This window comes from Miscanthus floridulus, chromosome 6 (assembly GCF_019320115.1).
Source record: "Miscanthus floridulus cultivar M001 chromosome 6, ASM1932011v1, whole genome shotgun sequence".
Classification (NCBI taxonomy): domain Eukaryota; kingdom Viridiplantae; phylum Streptophyta; class Magnoliopsida; order Poales; family Poaceae; genus Miscanthus; species Miscanthus floridulus.
The window spans coordinates 99119834-99135403 of record NC_089585.1 but is presented as its reverse complement, the minus strand read 5'-3'; the positions used below and the strand labels follow the sequence as shown (position 1 = coordinate 99135403).

The 15570-nt window shown below is 43.6% G+C and overlaps 1 protein-coding gene and 1 pseudogene across 1 annotated transcript; both read left to right on the top strand.

Moving 5' to 3' along the window:
* The first annotated feature begins 8480 nt into the window (after positions 1-8480).
* LOC136458755 (probable glutathione S-transferase GSTU6) lies at positions 8481-9474 on the top strand. Its single transcript, XM_066458691.1, has one exon. It carries the CDS (start codon positions 8499-8501, stop codon positions 9267-9269), a length of 771 nt encoding a protein of 256 aa, XP_066314788.1. The 5' UTR covers positions 8481-8498; the 3' UTR covers positions 9270-9474.
* Positions 9475-11552: 2078 nt separating this feature from the next.
* On the top strand, positions 11553-12774 carry LOC136458754 (probable glutathione S-transferase GSTU6; annotated as a pseudogene).
* The last annotated feature ends 2796 nt before the right edge of the window (positions 12775-15570 follow it).

Sequence of the window (15570 nt, the reverse complement as noted above, 5' to 3'; positions counted from 1 at the left end):
AATGTCCATGTTCTTCATTGCATTGACCAATTGAGTGCCTTTTACATTATCTAGGTTCTCATCTTCCTCTTGGGAACCATTTGTTTCATCAAATTCCACATCATGAACCTCCTCTAGAGTACCACTAGCCAAATTCCATACTCTATAAGCCTTGCTAGTAGTGGAGTAACCAAGCAAGAACCCTTCATCACATTTTTTTTCAAACTTGCTCAATCTAGTGCCTTTCTTCAATATATAGCATTTACAACCAAAAACCCGAAAGTATGCTATGTTGGGCTTTTTTCCATTCAATAGCTCATAAGGTGTCTTTTCCATCATGGGGTGACAACAGAGTCGGTTGCTATAGTAGCAAGCCGTGTTGATTGCTTCAGCCCAAAATGAATGACTCACATTGTACTCACTCAACATTGATCTTGCCATGTCAATCAAAGTTCTATTCTTCCTTTCAACTAAGCCATTTGATTAAGGAGTGTACTTGGCCGAGAATTGATGTCTAATTCCAAATTCATCACATAACTCATCAATTCTAGTGTTCTTGAATTCACTACCATTGTCACTTCTAACTTTCTTGATGGTTGTTTCAAACTCATTGTGAATGCTCTTGACAAATAATTTGAATATTACAAACACATCACTCTTGTCACCAAGAAAGAACACCCATGTGTATCTAGTAAAATCATCCACAATCACAAATCCATATTTGTTTCCACCAATGCTAGTGTATGTGGTTGGTCCAAACAAGTCCATGTGCATCAACTCAAATGCCTTGGATGTGCTCATCATGCTCTTCTTAGGATGTGTGTTACCAACTTGTTTTCTGGCTTGACATGCACTACATAGCTTATCTTTCTCAAAAGTGACATCTTTCAAGCCTCTAATTAAGTCATGCTTGATTAACTTGTTTAATTGTTTCATTCCAACATGACCAAGCCTTCTATGCCATAACCAACCCATGCTAGACTTAGTGATCAAACATGTTGACAATTGAGCTTCTCTAACATTGAAATCAACTAAGTATAGATTCTCATATCTAAATCCTTTGAATATCAAGTTAGAGCCATCTACACTTATGATCTCTACATCATCCACACCAAATATGCACTTGAAACCAAGATCACACAATTGAACTACCGACAATAGGTTGAAGTTTAAGCTCTCTACTAGTAGCACATTGGAAATGCTCAAATCATTGGATATTGCAATCTTACCAAGCCCTTTGACCTTGCCTTTGCCATTGTCACCAAATGTTATACTATCAATCCCATTGCTCTTGCTTTCATTGATTGAATTGAACATTCTTGGATCACTGGTCATGTGTTGTGTGCACCCACTATCAAGCACCCAATGCCTTCCCCCGACTTTATAATTTACCTACAAAAGAAGATCAATTCCTTTTAGGTACCCAAACTTGCTTGGGTCCTTGTAGGTTAGTCACCAAGATCTTTGGTACCCAAATGGCCTTCTTCTTTGGGCCCACAATTGGTGTACCAATGAACTTAGCCTTCACACCATTGGCACCCTTATAAAGCATGTAATAAGAATCAAATTTGATTGAGGATACATTAGGTAGCTTGTTCTTGTTAGTCTTGCAATTTTGCTCTATATGCCCAACTTGCTTGCATCTATTGCAAAACCGACCATTGTCCTTCATAAAGCTAGCTTTGGGAGTGACAAAGGCTGCCTTGCCTTTCTTGGGGGTATAGCCTAATCCCTCTTTGTTGAGAGAAAATCTTTGGCTACCCAAGCACTTTAGCAAGTGGGCTTCTCCACCATAGGCATTGCCTAAGGCACGAGTGAGCTCATTCACCTCCTTCTTGAGGGTTTCATTTTCCACCATAAGTGAGGCATCACAAGTGAGACCATCACTTAAGGGTAAAGTGGAAGTAGTAGTGCTACAAGAAGTGTTAGTAGGAGCAACAATAATGGGTTCATGAAAAGATTCATCAATAAGATCATATGTTAGTCCCACATCACATGTTATGATCACTTGCTCCTTCTTGGCTTCCTCCACTTTGACTTACTCAATGAGAGAGGAGTGAGTCTTTTCAAGCTTAGAGTGAGCTTTGCCAAGCTTCTCATGGGCTTCCATTAGCCTCTCATGAGTTGCATTGAGCTCATCAAGGGATTGCTCAAGAAATTTGACTTTCTTGTTCAATTCCTTGCACTCTTTTCTCTTCATCTCAAAGCAAGTATGCACTTGCTCACACATGTCCATGAGCTCCTCCTTGGAGTACTCCTCATCATCATCATCACTCCTACAAGCATCACTTTCATATTCATCATCATCACTCACATCATATTTTACCTTGGTAGGTTTTGCCATGAGGCACGTCGATGGAGTGTCGAAGATGGAGGGCTTGTTGTTGATGACAATGCTTGCTAGTGCTCTCTTGATAGATTTCTTGTCATCATCACTAGAGCTATCACTATCTGAAGAGCCATCACTATCCCATGTGACCACATAGCCTCCACCCTTCTTCTTCTTTTGGAAGGTCATTCTCTTCTCCTTCTTCTCCTTCTTTTCTTTCTTATCCTCCTTGTGCTTCTTCTTCTCATCCTCATCATTGTCACTATTGTATGGACAATTTGCTACTACATGATCAGGGCTTTTGCAATTGTAGCATCTTCTCACATACTCTTTCTTCTTGGTGTGATCTCTTCTCTTTCTTGCACCATAGCCCTTCTTCTTTATGAACTTGCCCATCTTGCGCACAAAGAGAGCCATAGCTTCATCATCAATATCACTAAGATCATCATCACTTGATTCTTTCTTGGACTTGCCCTTGTTCTTTGATGATGATGAACTAGCCTTGAATGCTATGCTTTTCTTCTTCTTGTCCTCTTCTTCCTTCTTGTCCTCCTTGTCCTCCCCCTCCCTTTCCACACGGTATGTCTCTTGTGTCATGACATCACCTAGTACTTAGTTGTGGGTAATGTCCTTCAATCCTTCTCTTATGATGAGCAATCTTAACATCTCAAATCTTGGAGGTAAGCACATCAAGAATCGGTGGGAGACATCATCATCCTTGATCTTCTCTCCCAATACCTTCAAGTCGTTGACAATAACTTGCAATCGATGGAACATCTCCGGAATGCTCTCATCTTCCTTCATCTTGAAACTTGTCAACTTGTCCTTGAGAATGTATAACTTAGCACTCTTCACCGCCGGTGTGCCCTCATATGTTTCCTCCAATCTCTTCCACACCTCATTTGCTCTATCACAATCCTTGATTTGCTCAAACACCTTAGAATCAATGGCATTATATATGGTGTTGAGAGCCATTGTATTGCATTGCTTGTTGATCTTATCTTAATTTGTTGGATCATCGGGATCAATGATAGCATAGTCATTCTCAGTTACTTCCCATACTTGATCATTGATTGAACCAAGATACATCCTCATCTTTCTCTTCCAATAACCATAGCATGTGCCATCAAAGAACGGTGGTTTGCCCCCTACATGGTTGAATACAACTTGAGCCATAATTTGACACCGAGGTTGTTAAGTCTTTAATCAAACGGTGATCACGGCTCCGATACCACTTGAAAGGTCCTAGTATGGCTAGAGGGGGGGGGGGGTGAATAGCCTATTTAAAAAGCTACAAATCAACTAGAGCAATTTGATTAGTATAATAAATAGCGTAATGCAAACTTGCTCTAGCTCTACAAGGGTTGCAAGCCACCTATCCAACAATTCTAGTTGCAATGATTACTTAGGCACACAAACTTGCTACTCTCAAGAGCTCAACTAGATGAATGTAAACAACAAAGCAAGCTCTCAATTCTAATTACTCTAAAGAGCTTGTGTCAACTAGTTTGCAAGAATGTAATTAAGTAAGTAGGGTAATTATACCGCCGTGTAGGGGATGAACCAATCACAAGATGAAGATCAAACCAATCACTGGGAGAATGCAAATGACAAGAGACAATCGATTTTCTCCCGAGGTTCATGTGCTTGCCAACATGCTACGTTCTCGTTGTGTCGACCAACACTTGGTGGTTCGGTGGCTAAGAGGTGTTTCACAAACCTCGTCCACACGATAGGACACCGCAAGAACCAACCCACAAGTGAGGTAACTCAATGACACGAGCAATTTACTAGAGTTACCTTTCGGCACTCCGCCGAGGAAGGTACAACTCCCCTTACAATCACCGAAGGTGGCCACGAACAATCACCAACTCATGCTGATCCTTCACTGCTGCTCCAACCATCTAGGTGGTGGCAACCACCAAGAGTAACAAGCGAAATCCGCAGTACAACACGAATACCAAGTGCCTCTAGATGCAATCACTCAAGCAATGCACTTGGATTCTCTTCCAATCTCACAAAGATGATGGATCAATGATGGAGATGAGTGTGAGGTGTTTGGCTAAGCTCACAAGGTTGTTATGTCAATGAAAATGTGCAAGAGAGAGTGAGCTTGAGCCGGCCATGGGGCTATATATAGAGCCCCAATCAAATAGAGCCGTTATACCCCTTCACTGGGTAAAACGCGCTCTGACCGGACGCTCCGGTCATACTGACCGGACCCTGGACTCAGCGTCCAGTCTTCCGATGGATGCCACGCGTCACTTGCTTCAAACACAGTTCGTTAGATTCCAACGGCTACGAAACTAACCGGACGCATCGGCAAAACTGACCGGACGCTGAAGCCCCAGCGTCCGGTCGTTTCCAGTAAGCTCCTCGAGGCGTATTTCTTCGACCGGACGCATCCGGTCCACCTTGATCGGACCCAGACTAGCATCCAGTGCAATACCCTAGGTATAGTGCCGACCGACCAGTTCAACCGGACGCACGCTGCCAGCGTCCGGTGCTTCCAGACCTAGCGTCCGGTCAGTTGACCGACGCCAGCGTCTTCGCGACCAACTCGTTTTCACTTCTAACTTCTTCACCCTTGCTCCAATGTGCCAACCACCAAGTATATCACCTTGTGCACATGTGTTAGCATATTTTCACAAATGTTTTCAAGGGTGTTAGCACTGCACTAGATCCTAAATGCATATGCAATGAGTTAGAGCATCTAGTGGCACTTTGATAGCCGCATTTCGATACGAGTTTCACTCCTCTTAATAGTACGGCTATCTATCCTAAATGTGATCACACTCACTAAGTGTCTTGATCATTAAAACAAAATGGCTCCTATATTTTATACCTTTGCCTTGAGCCTTTTGATTTTCTCTTTCTTCTTTTCCAAGTTCAAGCATTTGATCATCACCATGCCGTCACCATTGTCATGATCTTCGTCATTGCTTCATCACTTGGAGTAGTGCTACCTATCTCATAATCACTTTGATAAACTAGGTTAGCACTTAGGGTTTCATCAATTAACCAAAACCAAACTAGAGCTTTCACATATCCAATAAAACCACCCTTGACTTCATCAATTTGGAGAGCCTCTATCTCGGCAAGGACCTCGGCACCGCCCATAATCTGAGGAATAGGGTCGGTGACTTCAACACCTTTCATGAAGTGCTTGATGTCTCTTCTGAATTCATGGTTGTCAGGCAGGAATTGACGATGTTTGTCGAACAAAGAATACTTGCCACCCTTGTTCAGCCAGGTGAACATCACAGCTGCCTTGCATGTTGGGCAATGTAACTTCCCGTGAACACACCACGCGCTGAATATGCCATACGCCAGGAAGTCATGCATTGAATACTGGTACCACACATGCATGTGAAGTTCTTCTTTGTAGCTCGGTCGTACATCAGTACCCCTTTTCCCAAGCATCTTGCAATTCATCCCACACTGGCTGCATGAACACACCCATATTGTTGTCCGGGTGTCCAGGTATTATCAGTGACAAGAACACGTTCCTCGTTTGTGAACATCGTACGTGCAACGTGCTCGAAACTTTTTCAAATTTTTACCATAGCATACGCATACGATATCATGACATCTCGACAAGTTTCGTGATTTTTTGAATTCATTTGCATTTTTTAGAATTAAAAAACCACCCGCACGGAAGATGATGGCGTTGCCCCGTGCGCACGTTGATCGAAATTTTGGGTGAGTTCATGGATTTGGCCTAACTTTACACTCAAAAACAAGAATATCATTTTTTGAATCATTCAAATCGAATATTCGATGCACCCGCAGTTCAAACCTACATTTTTCGGAAAAATTCAACAAATCAAAATAAAGTGAAAAATATAGCAAAATGTACTAAAAATGTGCCAAATTTGAACATGTTAATCATGGTACTGTAGGAATGCTTCACAAAAAAACTGGCGGCCAAAACCAAAAAAAATAATATTTTTTGCCGAGTGCTAGGGCTGGCACTCGGCAAAGAGGTCGTTTGCCGAGTGCCGGCCACATGGCACTCGGCAAAATCCAGCCGGCCTGGTGGCCCCAGAGCCTGCCACGTGGCAGCTCTTTGCCGAGTGCCTAACGGCAGGCACTCGGCAAAGGTGACGGCCATGGATGCCGTTTGCCCCCTGGCACTCTTTGCCGAGTGCCCATGTTTGCCGAGTGCCTGAGTTTGCCGAGAGTCAGGCACTCGGCAAAGCGTCCTTTGCCGAGTGCTGGGTTTGGCGCTCGGCAAAGTGGCTCTTTGCCGAGTGCCCGAGTTTTGCCACTCGGCAAACCTCTACGCACTCGGCAAAGATCCAGTTTCCTGTAGTGTGAGTTAACCTTTGATCAAATTCCCATGTAGGTCTAGCACTTTATTGCAACTAGTATTTAATCTATCGTCTATGTATTAGAATTTATTTGATTTTAACTTAATAAAATTGGCACAACTCCAATTAAAAATCCAACAATAGCCTTGTTACCAAAAAAAGGAAACCTATGTAGATATGCAATGGCCAAATAGGTGTCTTGTGCCTCCAATTCCCATCATTTGCTGATGTAATTTTAGGTCTAGTTGAGGTCAAACTACTTTTACTGGACTAATTTTATATAGGCCCGTTCGGCATTCTGACATGACATGTCTAAATTACACTTTAATCATTCATTTATTTTATAGTATTATGTTATTTATAATTATAATTTTATGATTGTTGGACAGTATAATTAATTGATTACAAATCACTTCGGACAGAAGATCTCCTAGATCTCTTTAGGTTGCCTGTGTCTAGAATGGCATACAGTGAACTTTCTCAGGGAATTTCTTCTAATTTTCAGAGTGGCAGATCCACAAGCATCATTTTGTTGTCATCATCCCGCCTTCACCCTTCCTCTGGATCTGGAAATCCAAATGCATCCCAAGAATCAAGTTTAACACGTGGCTTCTATTTGAGGATTGTCTCAATACAAGAAATATTTTGCGTAGAAGAAATAAATTTCTGGAAAAAGGGTATAACTATGTTATGTGCCATGATGATATTGGAGAGACATCGTTCCACCTTTTCTTTAAATGTTCTTCTAGTATAACACGCTGGTTCAAGCTTGGCATTCAATGGTCCCTGCGGCAGTTTTGTTGCAGATGTTTCCTCAGCAACGGCATGCCTCGCAACATCCCTTCTTCATGGGAAGTCTTTTATGATTGTTGTTTGGTGTATTTGGAAGGAGTGTAATGCCTATATATTTCAACAACAAGGTGCCTTCGATCACTACGTGGAAGGCTCTTTTTTTGCACAAGAAGTGAAGCTTCATTTGTATCTCTTACCCCAACCCTTGCATCCTCAGATGATGAATTGGCTAAGTTCTTCTAGTGCTCCTTCGATAGCTCTTGTAATTACAGGTATCTTCTCTAGTTAGCTCTCCGCTAACTTTTTTTTTAGATCCAATTACAGACACATACGCTTCTTTGTAACATGTCCTTGTTTTGGTTTTAATAAAAGGCTAGGAAGCAATACTGCACGGTTTCCAGTTAAAAAATCTAATAGTAACACGCTTGTATTATAGTAGTTAACAATTATTGGTCAAGTTATTGGTTAATTATAAACTTTGACTCTTGATATATGCAAATGCTTTATAAATTGGATCGGAGGGAGTAGAAAATAAGATTAAGATTTATAACTTTAAATAGGCAACTCTAAAATTATATTCCATATCAAATCTAATGATACATTTAGTATATTGCATATTAATATCCTTTTCTATAAATTATAACAATATTTAAGAATTATATTTTTCCTAGAACAGAGATAGTATGGGTCAAATAATATACTCTATGTACCAAAATAAATGCAAATATCATATTTTAAGAAGTCAACTAATTTCAAATTTAACTAAATTTATAGAAAATGAGTATCAACCTTTGTATAGCAAACTGCTTTTTTATAAAAATATATGATAGGATTAATCTATCAATTGGTTTTCTATATTATATATTAATTTAAATTTGAGATTGGTTGATTCTACAAAAAAAATGTGCATTTTTACTTTGAAAAGTCGCCGTAACTGACAAGAAAGTTGCCCACTCACCTCACTGCTACTAGTCAAACTTAGCAATCCGGCTGGTCAATGATCATCGCATCGGACCGTACGCATATACAACTCGACCCCCGCCAGACAGCAGCAGTTGCAGCACACACAAACATTGCAAATTGCAATGGCAGCAGCTGGAGGCGGGGTAGGAGATGGCGAGCTGCGGCTGCTGGGCAAGTCGTCGAGCCCGTGGGTGTTCCGGGTGAGAGTGGCGCTGGGACTCAGGAGCCTGAGCTACGAGTACATCGAGGAGGACCTCGCCAACAAGAGCGAGCTCCTGCTCCGATCCAACCCGGTGCACAAGAAGGTGCGGGTCCTAATCCACGGCGGCCGCCCGGTGTGCGAATCGCTCGTGATCCTGCGGTACATCGACGAGATCTGGCGGGGGACCGGTCCCGCGCTCCTCCCGTCCGACCCCTACGACCGCGCCACGGCACGGTTCTGGGCGGCCTACGTCGACGACAAGGTATGGCACTCCATTCAGGAATTGAATCGATTTTTTGGGCTCTCAGACTTAGCCGTTTTCTTTCCTGTTTCTAGATCGAGGACGGACGAGCAGAGAGCGGAGGCGCTCCAGAACGCCCTCCTTGCGGTGGAGACGTTGGAACGGGCGTTCAGGGAGTGCTCCAAGGGGAAGGCGTTCTTCGGCGGCGACGCCGTCGGGCTCGTGGACATCACGCTCGGGAGCCACCCGATTTGGATGAGAGCGGTGGACCAGACGGCAGGCACCAACCTTCTGGACGGGGACAAGTTCCCTGGCCTGGCGGCGTGGGCGGAGCGGTTCATGGCCGTGGACGCCGTGAACAAGGTGGTGCCGGACGCCGGGAAGCTTTTGGAGCAGTACAGGGCGTCTCGGGCTAAATGGACTACAGCTACAGCTGCTGATTCTAGCTGAACACAGTGTGTCTACTTGCATTCGGTGAGTCGGTGTCGGCCAAATAAATCCCTGAGACCCACTACTTAAGTTCAAACACCTGCTCAGTTATGAGTAATGTACTTGGAGAAGTATTTGGTGTCAAGTGATCTGCGATTTTGTCTATAAGACCTACGAAATTGACAAATGGTGAGATGATCAATGCATCATCCTGCTTTGACATCGATACAGTCGGATTCGAGCAGAGCTAAGAGCCTGACTTGCTCAGGCCAAATCCGATTCATGATCAGCACATCAGCCTTCCACTCACCCGCCATCTGTCCGCTTCATGCTCTGCCTTTCTTTGCAGAAACGCCCGTGATTTACCTCCTTCCTTCAGCAGTCAGCACACTAAGGACAGTGCTGTGTGTGTTGACGTAAAAAAATTGCAACGACTTGGAAAAATGGAAACGTCACCGTCTCAATAATTCTAAGTTTCTTGCCCAATCATTTCCCCTGTTGAAAGGATGGCAAGGCTAGCGCCTAGATGTCCGAATGGACGTGCGTGTCCGGACGCCCGCGCATGCTGCTGCGGCTACCCGCACGTCTGCGCTTGCTGCTGCGCGCCCACGCCGCTCCATGTCCCACACACGGGAACCGCCTTCGCATACGCCTGTCTCCTGAGCCTGCTTATGAAACATTTGCAACAAAAACACTTGCTGCAACATCCGTCTAAAACAGATGAAACATTTGGAACATATGTTTGTAACATATGTGTAAAGCCACTGTAGCACATGCAACATCCAGATAAAACACTTGCAACATACGTCTGAAACGGCTGAAATATTTGGAACATACATTTGTAACATACGTGTATAGCCATTGCAACATATGCAACACAAGATCTACTTTTGCAACATGCAATAAAACGCATGCAACATTCAGATGAAACATATGCAATATATATTTGAAACGCATATGTTGCATACGGTTGCAACATGTGCTCATCTACTTGTTCTTAGGCAAATGGAGGCTCGTTGGCGCAGAGCTCGATACCACGGAGTGGCGTGGAGGTCACGTATGCGAAGATCATCGGCGGCACGGACCTTGGCAGTGGCCGCGTCAGGCGGATGGAGCGCCACCGCAGCGGGAGGCGTGAGTCGGGGCGGCGTGCGGCGCGCAACATGGGCAAACGGCGGGGCGAGGTGGTCCGTCCGTCTGGACGCCCTATAGGAGCATTACCGACAGGAGAACCATTGAACCACCTCTGAACCATATGCCGCTCCTTTCCTCACTATGCTTTATGTCTTGCCATCTCAACATATTGTCTCGTTGTATCCCTAAACTCACTGAGTCACTCTTCCCCAATTTCACTGCCAAGAAAGTCATGTCATCACTATTAACAATGCCGATGAATGGGAAAACAACCTAATGGAACAATCCATATCAATTCTAACAATCTTCGTTCAGATCTAATGGCTTTCTTGGAAGTGGGCTAGGCAGAAACAAGTTTTGGCAACCTAGCTTATGCTGAAATCACAAAAAGACATATTGACTTTTGATATCTTATGTGTAATTAGTCCATTGATCTTGAGAAGCTCGCAAGTAGTGCAACGAACATCATTCGACTTTTCTTCCCAACGAGTTGGTCATAAGTGGAAACAACATGGCCACAACAGTACGGGTGCGTAACATGCCTAAGATTAGCAGTTGATTGGCGTCAACAATAGTCCACAGTTCGTTTGGGAAGGCTTCAGGCGCTAATGGTGTTGCTGCCATGAGAGGGGCAACTATTAGCTACTTGAGGCAGAAGTGGCTCCAGTAGACATGAGCAACATTCTGACAAATCTAGCGATGATACCTAAATGGAGTTTATATATGTTGATGAGCACAGTACGGCAGATAGAGCGGACAATTATAATAAAAATAAACAAACTATTTGCATATATTACTTTCAAGTAAAAAACCCTAAATATTATAATAAAACTAGCTAATTGCACAATTTGCGCGGCCACTCGATTGTTATACAGAAGTGTGACAGAATCACAATAGTCCACTCTCTTATGGAACTTGGAAGAAGCATTGACTTTCAGAAACTGCTGCCCTTCCCACCGTTCACTCTGTTCGCAGATCCTCCACGGATACAATGGGCGCGTAGCACCTCGATCCTTTCCTAAACACACGACACGACAGCGCTGGCTCAATCGCGGCACCTCTTTTCCAACAAGCAGTGGCGATTGACGAGTGACGAGGAGAAACGACCACCCACAAATTCCAAAGTTGCCCACATGAATCTCGAGTTCTCGACTCACTGCTGCTAGTCATCAAACCAAGCGGTGGAGGAGAAACGACCACCCACAAATTCCAAAGTTGTCCACATGAATCTCGAGTTCTCGACTCACTGCTGCTAGTCATCAAACCAAGCACCGCTTGGTCATCACCTCAGGCCGTACATATACAACTGGATCCCAGCAGACAGCGGCACATGATAACACAAAGCAAACGTCTGCAACTGCAATGGCAGCGCCAGGAGGTGGGATAGGAGCGGGCGAGCTGCGGCTGCTGGGCACATGGTCGAGCCCATGGGTGATCCGAGTGAGGGTGGCGCTGGGGCTCAAGGGCCTGAGCTACGAGTACATGGAGGAGGACCTCGCCAACAAGAGCGAGCTCCTGCTCCGGTCCAACCCGGTGCACAAGAAGGTGCCGGTCCTTATCCACGGCGGCCGCCCGGTGTGCGAATCGCTCGTGATCCTGCAGTACATCGACGAGATCTGGCGGGGGACCGGTCCCGCGCTACTCCCGTCCGACCCCTACGACCGCGCCACGGCACGGTTCTGGGCGGCTTACATCAACGACACCGTATATATGATATGATATAATTGCTGAAGCAGGATGCAGGAAATGAATCGATTTTCGGCCTCGCACCCGAAGTCAGAATTACAGTTTCCTTTTCTGTTTGTAGTTTTTTCCGGCGTTTAGGGCGCTGTTCAGATCGCTGACGGACGAGCAGAGAGCGGAGGCGCTCCAGAACGCCCTCCCTGCGGTGGAGACGTTGGAACGGGCGTTCACGGAGTGCTCCAAGGGGAAGGCGTTCTTCGGCGGCGAGGCCTTCGGGATCGTGGACATCGCGCTCGGGAGCCACCTGGTTTGGATCAGAGTGGTAGACGAGGTGGGAGGCACCAACCTTCTGGACGGTGCCAAGTTCCCGGGCTTGGCGGCGTGGGCGGAGCGGTTCGTGGTCCGTGGACGCCGTGAAGAATGTGATGCCGGACGCGGGGAAGGTCTTGGAGCAGTACACGGGGTTTCGAGCTAAATGGATTGCAGCCGCTGATTCTACCTGAACGTACTGTATGTATCTGTACGTGATTGGGGATGCACTCTGCTGGATACGTTGAGTGAGTTGGTCAGGTGGACCCAAATAAATCGCTAAGATCCCGTAGTTAAAAGTTCAAACACCTGCTTATAGTTCTTAAACTACTAAATATATGCCAATGCGTTGCACGACGACCATAAATTTTAGCCCACACAGCGTGGCTTGTAACTTAGACAAACATATTAATTAACAAATGTACGAATTTAATTACATTAAAAACATAAAGACGGTTTCATAATCGTTATCACCTATATCATAGATCCAGTTTAGGAAAGCCTAACAAAATTGATTTTACGTTTTTCAATACTTCTGTAATTAACGATCTTTATCACCTATGAGTTAATGGGTTAAGAGGAGGAAGAGGATCCATTGCCTAATGAAATATAAAATCAATTAACTCACTGCAATGGATCCTCTTTCTAGGTACCCATTAACTCACTGCATGATTTTAGATAATATACATGATACACTTTGCTGATAATTTTTTTTAAACCTAATTAGCAATTAAAATTGAACCCAATGGAAAAAGGTATTACCCTGGGCTTAGACCTGGCAATGGTGGAAGTTCAAATCCAAACTAAAGAAATCTAAGGCAGGAGAGTCCTCGCCTATTACGTACTGGTGTAAAGTATATTTTTTTCCATAGTACTTGAAGTTATTGGTGTAAACTGTATTGGTGACGTTTCTATTTCACGAAGTCGATCTAGACTCTAGGGGTGTTTTTTTTCCGTGCATGTTTGCATGTGGTCATTGAGGGCTTGGAATATGCTCGTGTCTTGCAGCGGGAGAAAAAAGTACTGAAAAGTAGGGGTTATGCACCGGGGCTTTCTTGGGTAGGAACTGGACATTGAAAAGTTAGTGAAGGCTTCAGGAACACCGATGACGAGGACATCCTCCTCGTACTTCTCAGCCACCTCCGCGTATTCCGGGTCTGCCCCTGGCACGTTGTCGGTCATCACCGAACCTATATTCATGCAACATATGCAAGGATGATTTAACACACCTATAAACAAAGCACGACCTAACAAGATTCATAACATCTATGGATATATCACATTTTTATGAAGCTAACAAAACTGGTTTGGCATTTTTCTGATTTTTCTATGATTTTAGCGAATTTTGTAAGATCTTTATTTTTATAGAAAAAGAGAAAAATGAAAGAAAAGAAAAAAAAGCTTGCATGGGCTTGGTCCAACCCACAACAAAGCCGGCCCAACTGCAAGGATTCAACCCAGTTTAAAAAAGAAGCCCACTAGGAGGCCCACTCAGATCGGGACATTTTACATCATGAACCCCGATCTATTTCAAAAAGTATTAAGCCCTCCACCTTTTCTTTCTCCCTCGCATCTTTATATCTAGAACACCGTATTTCTTTCTATTCTCATACCCACTCCTAATCTAATCCGTGTTCGCAACATTAAATTAATTAAGGAACGGACACGGGCGAGCAATACCAAGCGGCAGGTTTGGATGATTTTTTTTGTGCCGTATTTTTTCGAAGACAGGGACTGGTTTTTAGGTGTTTTTTGCCGTGGGACGGGGTAGAGGCGGGGGAGCAGACGATAGCTCTTGGGATTTTTTAGGTGTAGAAGATTCAATATTCGTATTTGGACAAGTATTTGGTGTCAGATGATTTTTTATTTCGTCTAATAAGACCTACAATGGTGATATGTTCAGAGCATCACTATATTTTTGTGGCAGAATCGTTCGAAATAACACGCTTTCGAATGTGCTCGTCTTCCACTAGACACTAAGCACCCTAAAAGTTAGCTACAACGGACAGTTCCGTCGAGCACACCTCATGGGAGAAATCAAATCAATACATGTTTTACCTCCAAAATCCAAAAATGAGTACGAGCTTACAATATTTAGTCCATTTCATACAACAAGAGTTTTAGGAAATTATTTATTACAATACCAGGGTTAAGAGTGCGATAATTAAACAGCAGAATAAAAATAAACATCTAGCGGAAACGATATAAGGATTCGTCTGTGCCGACCAGAAGAATCCTCCACACAAAGAGCTTCTCCTCAAGCTGCACCTACAGCGGGGTAAAATAAACCCTGAGTACACAATATACTCGTAAGACTTATCCGACTAGTGGGAATAGTTTCTCGACTTAAAGGGGTATGATAGGCAATATGGGTTGGCTGTTTTCTTTTTATTTGCGAAAAGCATTACTAGAAGTACGTCCTAAAGATCAAGTCTAATTAATAGTCATGATTACTTCATTAGCTAACCATTCTAGGTAAGCACATGTTCTACTTTCAAGTAAGGGTTGAGCAATCAGAACCAATTTACCATCTTTCATATTCCAGTTCTTACTACAGTGGTAGACCATAGCCAAGTCGTACTGTCTCACGGAAACGGCGATTTATGAACCAATGTATCTTAGCTGGATACCCCGAAACACACGCCCCGTTTATACCCCAGGCACAAACAAGACCAACCTATTCTACTCCTGTCATGGGGTCTAGATCCCCGTCTAAACTTGGACTCCAAGCCACCACACTTGAGACCCGGTCTCAATATGGTGTTTAGACCTCTATCTTTCCGCGCTTCGCATCTGTAACACCCTCGGTGTTACACCATAAATCATTTACTAAAACATATCATGAGCATCATGTTTATGTGTTAATGCATGTAATAAAGTGTGTAGATCAATTTTCGTAACTCAAAACGATCAATAAAAATGTGAAACAAAAGTTGATTCAATAGTCATGTTATATCACTTAAGGTTGAAAACCAAATTTTATTAAACAAAAATGCTATAGAACATATATGTGTCACCTTAATAAAGTTGGAAGCACAAATTTTGTAGATGATAGTGAAATACTTACGGTCGAAAAATGATATTACTAGCTAATATTTCCACTAGCTTAGAAATCGCAAATGGAAATCAAATTCAGCTCAAAAACTTAGAAATTTTCAAGTCTGTCAACAGCTAGACATTGCTATGTTTAGCAATT

Bases quoted from the DNA above. Each gene is read 5' to 3' on its own strand.
- LOC136458755 (XM_066458691.1), top strand. From the start codon at position 8,499: ATGGCAGCAGCTGGAGGCGGGGTAGGAGATGGCGAGCTGCGGCTGCTG.